General features: G+C 49.8%; 1 protein-coding gene across 1 annotated transcript in view; it reads right to left on the bottom strand.

Moving 5' to 3' along the window:
* The window catches only part of NECAB2 (N-terminal EF-hand calcium binding protein 2), a 73,432-nt gene that overhangs the window by 24,434 nt on the left and 36,600 nt on the right, over positions 1–12,398 (bottom strand). Inside the window, exon 3 of the mRNA XM_059857163.1 lies at positions 12,234–12,342. Coding sequence (XP_059713146.1) covers positions 12,234–12,342 — 109 coding nt within the window. The remainder of the gene's footprint in view (positions 1–12,233; positions 12,343–12,398) is intronic.

Raw genomic sequence — 12,398 nt, 5'->3', positions numbered from 1 at the left:
TCTACAAACAAGCACAGTGAATCTGGTAGGCTCAGGATAAAACACACTCCTTTATTCATGCTGCTGCAAGGCTGCTCCCTCCCTGCTCAGTGAGACCCTGTGGAGGTGCTGCAGTCACACAGGGGGTCCATGGTGGACCTGCTCTGCCTGTAGCAGCACACAGAGAAACCAGGAGTTCTCAGCTCCCTGCAGGCTGGGCTCTCCCTACCCAAGCCAGACAAAAAGCATCTCAGAGAGCCACCACTGTGGTTTCAGCATGGCCAAAGATGCTCTTTTAGGTGCTGTTATGATGGGGAAGACCAGCAGAAGACCTTTGCTACCTTCTCCTCCTTGATGTGGAAGCCCCATGGCAGATCCCTGAGTGTGTCTGGTGGCCCTCCTGGGGACAGTCAGCAGAGTGCCTCAGCCTCCTACACCCCTTGCCCAGCCCAGCCTGCAGGGTTTACAGGCACAGCTGCCCACTGGCATGCCTCCCACCATGCCTGAGCCTGAGCTTAGCCCAGAACAGCTTTCATGGGAATGTGCCTGTGTTACCAATCCTATCCCAGGATTGCAAAAGAAAAGGACAGGGGGAAAAAAGGGTGGTTCCCACTGAACACTGGCTCCTAACTGATATGTCATGAGGCTGAACACCCCCAGATGGGTGGCACACTTCCAGAAATGCCTGGACTTGCTCCAAAAGCCTGTGATCCTGGAGTGCAGATGCCCTGCCAAAAGGCAGTTGCCACAGCTCAGGAGCAGTAATGAGGGGTGTGATGGGAGGGGTCTCCCTCCAGCCACTGACCTGCAATACAGCTGCATTCATCTTGTAGCAGTAATAAACATTATCAAAATGACACAAGCAGGCAATTAAACTGGCTAAACACAATCCCTAAAGTCCCAGACATCCAAGTGCAGCTCTGGATGCAGCAGTGGAAGGGCCCTCTGCCCACTGTGACCTGGTTAGCTCAGCTGGTCCGAGCAGGGTGCTGGTGAGGGAGTTTGACCCCCAGAGGGACCATCCACACAGGAGCTGCACTCAATAATCCTTGTGGGTCCCTTCCACAGCAGAACATCCTGTGAGATCCAGGTGCTGGTCCTCCTTTGGATTCATCCCCAGCTCTCCTGGCAGAGCCCCTGAGCTCCAGCACAGCTTTACACTCACCAGTCCTCAAGGAGAAGGTTTTGGTGTGGGTTTTCCTGGCTTTGAAAAATGGGGAAACTCCTGCAATGGCAGCTCGTGCTCTCAGAGGCTCCCAGGAGTGACCCTGCTGGTCCCCAGGGAACATGGACCATGTCCCTCTCCCTCCCCATGGGGGCTGGGGGCAGTGCCCAGGTGTGGGGGGCAGCTGGCAGCAGGTCTGAACACACCAGGGCTTGGTTTGCCTGTGGTGTGCTGACAGGAACACCCCTGCTTTCCTTCTGCAGCTGATAGAACCAGCATGGGCACTTTGTCAGGGGGAGGACTAAACACTGCTTTTTGCAGCACAGCTAATTTAATTTCCTTTCAGGGACCTGATATTTACCATAAAGATGGAGACCATCACAACATAGCATTATTTGCTAGTTCCTCCTTTTCAAAGACTGCTGCTGTATTTCAAGGCTGGTTCAGCTCCTCACTCCCTTGGCACACTGATGCATTCTGTAGCCACGGGGACTTGTGAAACCCTGGTCATAGCTTAGCCAAGCCTCCATGGAACCCAATTTCCTCTGTACAGCCACAGACAGGTGTCAGAAATAGCACAGTGAAGGGCCCAGTTGTCTCTAGACCATCCTCAGAAAGTCCCAGGCTTCAAACCATCCCTGACACAGACCAGATGCTTTCTTTCATCAGCAGTTCCAAGACAACCAAAACAACATTTTCTGTGCGGTGAAGTGTTTGACAGAACAAAACACCCAGCTCTAATTACCAAGGGCAGCAGGAAAAGTGACTGAATATGGATAAAAATGAAACAATGGTCTGGATGCTGTTGAAAAACATGCTCAAAGCTCTCACTAGTTAAAAAAGAAATAAATGTCCCTTTAAAAAAAGGCAGGAGCAGTAAAGTGGCACCTGTGAAGTACCAGACATTTGTTGGTTAGTTCATCCATCACAGCTGCAGCGTGGCACTGCAGGCTGCCACTCACTGCCACACCCTCCTGCTTTGCCCAGGGCTCCAGAACTGGAGTTTGGGCTCTGCAGTGAGCCAGGCTCAGCACCCTGAGCCCTTCCTGCCCTATGGCTTCCAGAGAACATCACCCAAAATGCAGCACAAGGGGCAATTTCCCACAAAGGGCTGCTCATGAGAGTCCCAGAATCTGGGGCGTGCAGGAGGAGCCCAAGGCAGAGCAGCCCCACTGCTGCCCTTCACAAAGCCCTGCACCTTCCTACCCATGGCCACCACAGCCTTCTGCAACTCCACTGTGGGCAAGGGAGGGGTTTTCCTTCTTCCACATCCAGCTGGGGCCACCCAGGATCTGTGTGTTGAGAGCAAAGATTGGTGGAGCTGTTTCTGAACAAGGAAGAAAATTTTGGGTGAGTAAGGCACAGAATCACAGAATCACAGAACAATGAGGTTGGAAGAGACCTCTAAGAACACAGAGTCCAGCCTCTGCCCTAACACCTCAGCTAGACCATAGCACCAAGTGCCATGTCCAGTCTTTTTTAAACACATCCAGACATGGTGATTCTACCACCTCCCTGGGAAGAGCATTCCAGTACTTAATTATTCTTTTGGTGAAAAATTTCTTCCTGATATCCAACCTGTCCCTTCCCTGACGTAGCTTGAGACTGTGTCCTCTGGTTCTGTCAGAGACCAACCTTCCCTTCAGGAAGTTGTAGAGAGTGATAAGGTCACCTCTAAGCCTCTTCTCCTCCAGGCTAAACAAGCCCAGCTCCTTCAAACATTCCTCACAGAGTTTGTGTTCCAAGCCCCTCACCAGCCTTGGCAATGTCCTCTTGGATCATTCCTTGTATCTTGTGAAACCATTTCATGGTTTATTGTCACAGTTGGCCAGAACCTCTAACCACGCACTCACAAAAGAAGAATCTCTTGAAAAGCTCACAAAAACTCTGAGCAAGATGATAACACAAAAAATCTCCTGCTAACAGCACAGTTAATATCCTGAAAAATATCTCAATGCAGCACACTAATTTACTAAGCTTAATCCTACAGTTTCTAAGCATAGTCAGCCCCTAAAGTAAAACAGACATTTAGTGCAGTATGAAACATTTTCAAGTCTCTGCATGTGCCAAATTCCTAATAAATTACATCAAAACCCTCCTTTTTTTTAATGGATGACTTTTTCTTGAAAAATATCACTCTGCCCACAAGTGCATCAAAGAAAGAGAAGGCAGGTTTAATTACAGCCTACAAGTAACCTGGCTCCTAGGAGGGATGGCACTTCCAAATGTATTAAACTGATGATTACTGTGTGGAATATATTCATCACCAGGCAGGGCCAGGCAAAACTGGGACTGAGGCCTTGGAAGGATGGGCTGGACACCTCATGGTCAGCACAGAGACAGCACAGGCAACTTCTTTGCTCTCAGGGTCCCCAAAGCTCCCCTTTGGAAACATAGCACGATTTTCTGTGATATTATCATCACGCTGCATTGAGATAGCTGATTATTTAATTCTGCCATCCTGGTCCCATGCAGAGTCTTCAGCCCACATCCAGCAGCACAGCCTGCTTGTAAACCCCCTCTGCATCTCCCAAAGGCATTTCAGGAGCAGTAAATAAGCAGTTTACAGCACATCAATTCTGCTGTCAGCCTTGCTCACAGTGATCAGCCTCAGACAGAGTTTTTAAATGCCAGCTGTTTGGGTGCGCTTGGACTGCTGGGAATGTAAACTCTTTCCCAGGGATGGCTGCTGTAACTATTTTGGGTTTGTGCGATATGGATTCCCTATTTGCAGAAAAATACAAAATAAGTAACAGGAAGGAGAAGAACGGTTTCAGCCTGTGATGCTCATTCACAAAATCATGAGGCGGAGCGGCGCCGAGCGCTCAGGAAAGTGCTTTAAAAACCACAGAAACACCAAGTTGTCCGCAAGGGCTCCCACCCCCTGCTCCCCACCCAAGGAGCGCCTTTCCAGCCTGGCCGGCCGAAAGAACGAGCGTGTCCGAGCTCGGCCCGCAGGCGGGCGGCTGCGGCCCCGCACCGGGAGCGGCCACCGGGAGGGATCTCCGGGAGGGATCTCCGGGAAGGGATCTCCGGGAAGGGATCTCCGGGAAGGGATCTCCGGGAAGGGATCTCCGGGAAGGGATCTCCGGGAGGGATCTCCGGGAGGGATCTCCGGGAGGGATCTCCGGGAGGGATCTTAGGGAGCGGTCACCGGGAGGGGTCACCGGGAAGGGTCACCGGGAAGGGTCACCGGGAGGGATCCCCGGGAGAGGTCACCGGGAGGGATCAGCTGCAGCGATCCTGCCGATCCGCGGCCGAGCCCTGCGGCACCTCCCGCTCCCGCAGCCGGGCTGCTGGGCAGGGCTGGGGGCTCGGGCCAACCCCCAAATGCCACCGCAGGGACCCCGGGGACACTGTCGAAGCCAGGGCTGTGTCAGCGCCCCCCGCAGCAGGACAGGAGGAGCTGGGCAGCGGGCGGAGGATGAGCCGGTGACAGCGGCGGAAAGGTGAGAGAGTTCACAGCCCGGCTGGAAATCGCTGCCCGGCTTTGGAGAGGCTCCAAGCCCCTGCAGGGCTGAGTTACCCCAAAGAGCCATTCCCAGCAGCCCGAGTGACCTCCCTCGCCCCGCTGCGTCCCCGTCCTGCCCTCCCCGGCAGCCCAGCCAAGGGGTGCTGTGGTACTTCACCTCCTCAGAGACACGACACTGGCACAAATACCTCTGGCTTCGGCAGAGCTACACCCCAGCTGCTTTTTCACACACTGCCCTCCACTTGTTGGCCCTCTCCTTTATAGCAAAAGAAGTCATCTATCCACGTTTTTAAGCTCTCATTATTTCTTTTAGCTCAGTTTTGAAAGCAGACCACTAAAACAAATGAATGCTCTTTCTGGAAGGAGGAGAGGATCTCTTATGTTTTTATGCACAAGCTGGCAACACTACAAAACAGCCAGAAATGGCCTTTTTTGATAAGTGAATATTTAACATTTTGCCTATTTCCACTTGATAAGAAAGCCTGGGCTAATCCAATTTCTACTTGTAATCTCTGTAATATTGAACTGCAAAAGAGAGAGGGATTGTTCAGAACTCAGCTGAACGGGTTGCTAATTGCCAGAAGGAAATAACAAGATATTGAGAGCATGAGGTAAAATTCTCCTTTTAGATTTTGCAGGTATCTTGTTTATTACCAAAGTTATATGGAGGAGAGGAAGAAATTAGAGCAGCAAATGTGCAGGTTTGGATATGTAACACACAACTGGCAGGGAACAAGTAAAAGAATAGTAAAACAAGAAATCCCTGGACCCTCTTGCTGTATTTTTCCCAATATCTTTGTTTCTCATGAATGCTTTTCTTCTGCCATTGAAAAATTATCTAAAAAACCTCCTCCCAAATCCAGTCCCCAGGCAGACAGCTTGCTCTGCCCACCAAAGAGCAGCTGGACATGTCTGCTGCTTGATGCTGGTGCCCTAAGGACATTTACCCAGAAAAAACCCCAATAAATTTGCACAATTGGAGCTGCAAGCAAAGTCTACAATCTCCTTGAATGCCTCAGACATGACTCAAACACAAGTGGGTGGTTAGAATGAAATACCTTGGTCACTTTAATGGTTTTAATGAAAGACCTTGGTGTCTTTTCATTCCCTAGCATGGAACACCAGTGATGCAGACTGACCCTGCACAATCCAAAAAATGAGGTGCTGAGCCCCTTTCCCAGCTAGAAAGGTCCCTGATGTGATAGTTCTTCACTCCACTTGCACAGATAAGCCCTCCCCAGTCCTCTCACTCTGCAGAAAACACCAGCCTGCTGCTCCCAGAGCCAGTCTGCCTCAGCACAGGACACCCCCTCCCCAGGGACCTGGCAGAGAGCCTGCCAGGGAAAACACCTGGGAAATTGGATTAGAAATAGAAAAATGGTCTCAAATGTTAGTTCCAACAAGATTCTGGGCAGTTTTTCAGCTTTGTGTTTCTTGCAGTGACCTTCCCACTGGGGGATTTGTTTCTAAGCCCCTTTCCTTTGGTGAGCCTGAGACGTTCTGTGTCTCTGTCAGCACAGATGCTGAGCACCAGCCTTGGCACCAAGCATTTCTTCACTTACATGAAAAACAGAGCACAGTGCAGTTTAAATGACATGTTTAGAGAAGAATAAGCTAGGACTCAAAAACATCTTCCACATAAACAAAATCCACCAAGTGCCCATGCTCTTGAGAGCCAGAAATTAGAGCAAGACATGTAATTTTTGTGCAATCATTTTGTCCCTTTCAGAAGAGACAAGAACTATCTCTTGAATCAGTTAATCAAAATCTTGGCTGATTAAACCATGCCTGGTTTATTTCCCAGGGAGTTAATTGAGAACATTCCATATTCAGAAATGAAGCTGGCTTCAATGGGCACAGCCATCTCTGTAGTGCAGGTTTCAGACAAACACAGCATTCCACTCAATCAGGTTTGCAATGCAAATAGCCAAGATTAGAGAGGGGGAGAAAAAAAAAAAAGGCCAGGAAAATATACTCAATCACAATCATCCTTGTTCTTGCTCAAGAAGTAGGAACACTTTCTATTCAAATTTGAGAGGACTGGACTGCAGAAACCCAGAGAAAAGCACAGAGAGCAGAGCACTGCTCCTGAAGTCTCCCCACACACAGGGGATTCTCTCAGAGGGAGATTTCTCACAGCAAAGGACACCAGACCTGGGCTGGGTGGTGGGAAGGCAAAGCACCTCCCATAGTGCCTGGAGGGACAGTGGCAGCCAAACAAAGCAGGAACAGCAGACCTTTTCCAGCAGAGGGAAATGAGGACTGGAGCAGAAGGAGAGCAGGCAGCTGTGCAGAAGGTACTGAAGGTGTCCAGGTCTGGAGCAGGACTGTGCTGGAAGGGGGGTGTTGAGAAACTCATCTTCACCTTTGGGAATTGATGCACTCAAAGTAACAGAGAACCAAAATCAATCTGTGGAAAGTGTAAGACCCATTTTGAGAGCTTCTGGCCCCACAGCTGACGATGCCAGTAAAAGCAGGGGCAGTCCAAAACTCCCACCCTGTCCTCACTGGCACTGTGGGTCCCTCCAAGTGCTGGAGCTGACTGCAGAGCTGGGAGCAGCACAGCTGTGTTGGCACAGTGCTCCTGGGCCTGACGTGCTCTGCTCCACTGTGGGACTAATTAGTGCAGGCAAAGAAGCTCATCAGGATCATTACCTGCTTCTGAGGTGGCTCTGCTCCTGTCCCCCAGCTCTGGAACTGACCAGGCTGGTACCTGCCCTGACCACACCCTGCACCTCTGCACCCTGAAGGACCCCAAATTGCTGATCTAGAACACAGCTCCCTGTGACCCCAAATTGCTGATCTAGAACACAGCTCCCTGTGACCCCAAATTGCTGATCTAGAACACAGCTCCCTGTGACCCCAGATTGCTGATCTAGAACACAGCTCCCTGTGACCCCAGATTGCTGATCTAGAACACAGCTCCCTGTGACCCCAGATTGCTGATCTAGAACACAGCTCCCTGTGACCCCAGATTGCTGATCTAGAACACAGCTCCCTGTGACCCCAGATTGCTGATCTAGAACACAGCTCCCTGTGACCCCAGATTGCTGATCTAGAACACAGCTCCCTGTGCTCCCTGGGCAGCTGAGGGGTCAGAGCAGGAAGGCTCCTTCCTATCCTCAGAAGGATGCTGCTCAGCACCCCAAAGGTGGGTGATCAGTTCTCCCCTCCATCCCCTGCAAACCCCTCTGGAGCACAGCCTGCCCAGGTCAGAGCCTCAGGGATGGAGGTGGCACTGCCAGGGGCAGTACAGGCTGCAGAGCTCAGGGGGCTGCAGTTCTCGGTTTGTCACAATCCTCTGGCAACAGTGACAGCCTGGGGAAGCTGCAAAGGCTTCTGAGAAGCTGCTGTTAATTATCCCACATGCACGCTCCAGCCTCTTCTGGTGTTTGCCACTGGAGAGAAGAGCTCATTTAGACCTGGGGAGGGGGAGAACAAAGCCATTAAGGAGTAGCTGTAAGCCCAGCAAAGAGATAACAAATGACAGAGCAGCAGAATGCTAATGCCATGTCCTTGTCTCCTTGTGAATGGACCTGTACAGCTCATCTGAGCAGTCCTGCTCCAGTGAGCAGATCTCTCCCCAAAGGATTCTCCTCTCCAGCTATGAAAAATGAATGAGGTAGAAAAGGAATTTTTAAAATCCCTTGCAAGGACTGCACTTGTTTGGTCAACAGCCATGTCTGACATCCCAGTGCTTTCCCAAGAGCTGAGAGGTGCTTCCTCCTTCCAAGGGGATGCAGAGGGGGAGTTAGTGCCAGCCCAGGGAGCTGGCAGGAGATGGGAGCTGTGAGCCAGGCAAAGCCAGCTTTGTCCAGTATCACAAATATATCACAGTAATACCTTTAAAGGGTTTCATCTGTTCATTTGTGACCCTGAAACTTGTCTGACTTTACATCTGCAAAGACTTTTTCTTTTTAAAATTGATACATCTTGTTAGAAAAAGTAAGAAAGTGTGTAGACAAGTCTGCAAATATAACTGAATTTCTCAGGTAACCATTAATCCAAAGTTTTCTAAAGCCCATTTCCACCACTAAACCAAAAGCATATATTTAGTTATGTGTGCCCATACATCACACGCACATATATTGCACATTTTTTGTGCTGTTCCAGTAGCTTTGGTATTAATTGTAACATATCATTATTTCTCCAGTAATCTTCAGGCAGCTCCTCAAAGAGCACTGCTGAAACCTCCTGAAATAACAGCTAAAACCAGTGGTGAAAAACTACCCAGCAATGTCTTGTTCCTGCCCCCCAGCTGTAGCTGGAAGGAGAGAAGGGGGGCAGACAGTGTGAGCAACAGAGACAAAAATGCTACTTTTTTGTTGTTTTTAAGTGATAGCAGCTTTATAAATATAATTTTGCCAAAAAATGCCAAGAAAAACACATGACACATTTTGCCTGTTCCTGCTGCCAGATGAGTTATTTGGTGATTGTGGGACCTACAGCCCAGTTCTTGCATGGAGACACCTGCTACAAAACCTGGGCTGGGTGTTTGAAGCCCATGCCCAGCACCCCACACCTAGAGACACTTCCCAGGCAGTCAAGAAGAATGGAAAGAGCTCATCAGTGCTGCTGGGTTGTTTTGGAATCTCCCCTTTCAGTTCAGCATCCTGCCAAGTGCACCCTGCTGTCAGAGGCATCTCTCTGGGCTCTGGGACAGAAGCACAGACCCCTCCAGCCACAGCACCTCAGGACTGACCCCCAGAGCAGCACAGCTACTCCTGCAGCCACAGCCCCCCTCATCCTCCCCCCCCTCTGCCCAGATTTTCTCTTTTCCACTGTCTCCCCAGCTAATCCCAGTCGAGAAACTGGTACAGACATTCACTTTATCTACTCCAGTAAGGCAGCTCTCAGATTCTAAAAATACTCCAGGAAATTGAATCAACATTTTGTAATTGGCTGGTAGCAGCAATTACTAATAATCAGCAGGAACATAATCTTCTTCATTTTCTCCTCTTACTGTAATCTCAATAGCAAACTTTGCTTTGCACACTAAACAAACACAATGGCCAATATTTAAAAAAATGGGTAGATAAAGCAGAGTTTCTAAAAACTTAAAAATAAATAAACTTCCATCAAATGGCAAAAAACTGGAATTCAAACAGCTTTTGGGAAAGATGAAGTTAATATTGTTCCTGTTCTCCCCTGTACAATGGAAAAAGGAAAGCTCCACTGCCCTCCTCTGACTCAGGGGCAGCAGCCCCAGGAGTGCAGCCCCAGTGCCTGGGGGCAGCCCACCCCCTGCCAGGGTGCCCAAGGCACAGCGAGGGGAGCACACAGGACTTGGACTTGAAGGGCTGTACTGGATGCAAGGCTGCATCAAGCAAACTGCCCAGTTCATGGTGAAAAACGCTTTAGCAGAAGGAAGCCTGCCTCTGAATAGGTCTTCTGAAGACTAAGGCAGCTCTTGCAGATTAAAAACAAGGAAAATTTTCCTTGCCCAGCCAGATGAATTTGCTGTGGATGTCTGTACTTTCTAAATCAATAAAGCAGTGCCAATTCATGCAAGGGTTTGACTTGGAAGCGTGACCAGCTCCTTGCTTTTCCTTGCAGCCAAGAAGAGCAGATGCTCTGCTGCTCTCTGCAAGTTTCAGTCCCTAACAGGTATTGATGGCTCTATCAAGCCAGCTTGGCCAAAGACAATCCCTGCTGGATGGTGGGAGCTCTTGCCACGCTTGGGAGCTGCTCACCAAGGCTCCCTGCCAGCAGCACTGCTGCATGGCATTTACAAATGGCTCATTTTCTCTCTGTCCAGTTTAGATGTCAGCCCTTACTAAGGCTGGGAGAAGCTGCAATTTTCCTACAATCCCCAAATTTGCAATCAGATTTCCCATTTCAAGGAGACCAGAAGAAATATCCCCAGACTCACCCCAAGTGCCCTGGATTGCACAGGAACCATCTGCATCCTTCCCCTGATAGGCTCAGGCAAAGCTAGAAATTATTTCAGAGCAGAGGCAGGTGAGCACCCAGGCCCCAGAGTCTATTGAGAGTCCACCTGGGAGCATCACCTGGAGCTCAATAAATAGACCCACAAAGCATGAGGCAGCAGCTGTGGAAGAAGAGCCTTTAGAAAGGATGGATTATTCCCAGAAAGTTTAAATAATCACTAAACTTTCTTTGGTTCAGGGAAAGGTAAATATCAAGCTGGTCTTTGGTAGTTTTGACCTTGGAAAACTTTGGGAAGTACACACATTGAAGGGACATGATTTTGATAAACCTCACATTTACTTTGCTCTTGGAAATTCTTCAGCAGTCCCTGTACTGTGTTGATGAGTTTTACAGCTGCTGCTTTGGTGCCAGTGCCCTCCAGCACAAGCACTGCTTTCCATTGGATCTTCTGGATGGGTGGCAAAAAATGCAGCACTGACGTGGGCAAAACCCCATCTCCCTGCTGCCAGAAGGCTTTATAATTAACCAGATTATTCGTTTTCAATCACTTGCTTCAAGACTTCTTCATTTGGAATTGGATTCTCTTTTCTTTGGCTTTTTGGACAGATTTTTTCTCTCCAGAGGAATAAGAGTCACACTGGAATGTGACTCAAAGCTGGTTTTCATCTGCATTTTCAAACAGACAAAACCACTCAGGCTTTTGAAGGCAGATTCCTCTTGGAAAGGGAAGCCCCAGCAGTGGCTTGTGTCCTCTGTGCTGGTGCCCAGTGCTGCTGTCCCCTGCTGGCAGGGGGCTCCTCCCAGAAATCCATGGCTTTGGGCTGATCCCAAGTGCTGCTGGCACCAGACACTGCCAGGGTCTCACAAACACCTCAGACCCCACAAAGGCAGAGGGAGCACTGAGGGACAGACAACAGGCAGAGGGGGGAAGGAAACATCAGCTGCTAAGGAGTCTGTCACCTTAATCTGTAGCCTGGCACAGCCTGCAGGTGTTTGATGCTCAGGGACAGCAGTCGGGGGCCATGTTCAGCTCCAGCTTGATGTGTCAGACTGAAGGCACACCTGGAGCCCTCCTCTGCCATCATTGCTCCCTGCTGCTGTTGCAGCCATGATGCTGACAGTGCAGGGCTGCTCCTGGTCAGCCCTTGCTGCCTTGGCCAGGCTTTGTGTGGCCAGAGGGGCCAAAGCCTGTCCCCACCTCGGGCTGTGGGACCAGAGCAGGGGCCAAGCATCCCCTGTGGTGGTTACAGGGCTTGGGAAGGAGCTCACCTTGAAGATAAAGGGGTTTGTTTCTTTAAGTGCTAGAGCAGCTACTGCTTCCCAGGGCATTTTTTGGATTGGAAGTGAAGTAGGCATGGTCCAGGTGCAGGGGATACAGAGACATCACATAGGTCTGTGCTTAGAGAGATTCACACTGCTGCCTGTTAGAGCACAGCAAAGCTTTTAGATTAAGTGAAAAAGGTAAAGAGGTATTTAAATGCCCACATTAATCTAAGCATCATTTCAGATGCTGTAAAGGCCAGAAAATGGCCTGAAAAAACCACCAGGACAAAAGAAATCATAATGGCTGTCAGGATAAGACACAAACCAAGCAGAAATGGAGATTTAGAGAGTTTTGCAAAGCAAGCTGCACTCCTGCAGCCTGTGCAGAGGTGAAGCACTGCACACCCCTGCCATGATCCAAACACTCTGTGGAATGGAAGGGTGCCAGCACCCTGAGCTTACTTGGTGTTGTCTGAGTCAATGGTGTGAAAGAGCTTCTCAAGTTCCTCCTCGTTGAGTGTCCCATCAGAAAAGAAGGCCTGGAACTCCTCCAGGGACAGCTTCCCATCATCTGCAAACAGCAACACAGCACCATTAGGGAGCAGCAAAGTGAGGGGGCAAGGCTGA

Source organism: Haemorhous mexicanus, chromosome 12 (assembly GCF_027477595.1).
Source record: "Haemorhous mexicanus isolate bHaeMex1 chromosome 12, bHaeMex1.pri, whole genome shotgun sequence".
In the NCBI taxonomy this organism is placed as follows: domain Eukaryota; kingdom Metazoa; phylum Chordata; class Aves; order Passeriformes; family Fringillidae; genus Haemorhous; species Haemorhous mexicanus.
This window is presented reverse-complemented; position numbering and strand designations above follow the sequence as displayed.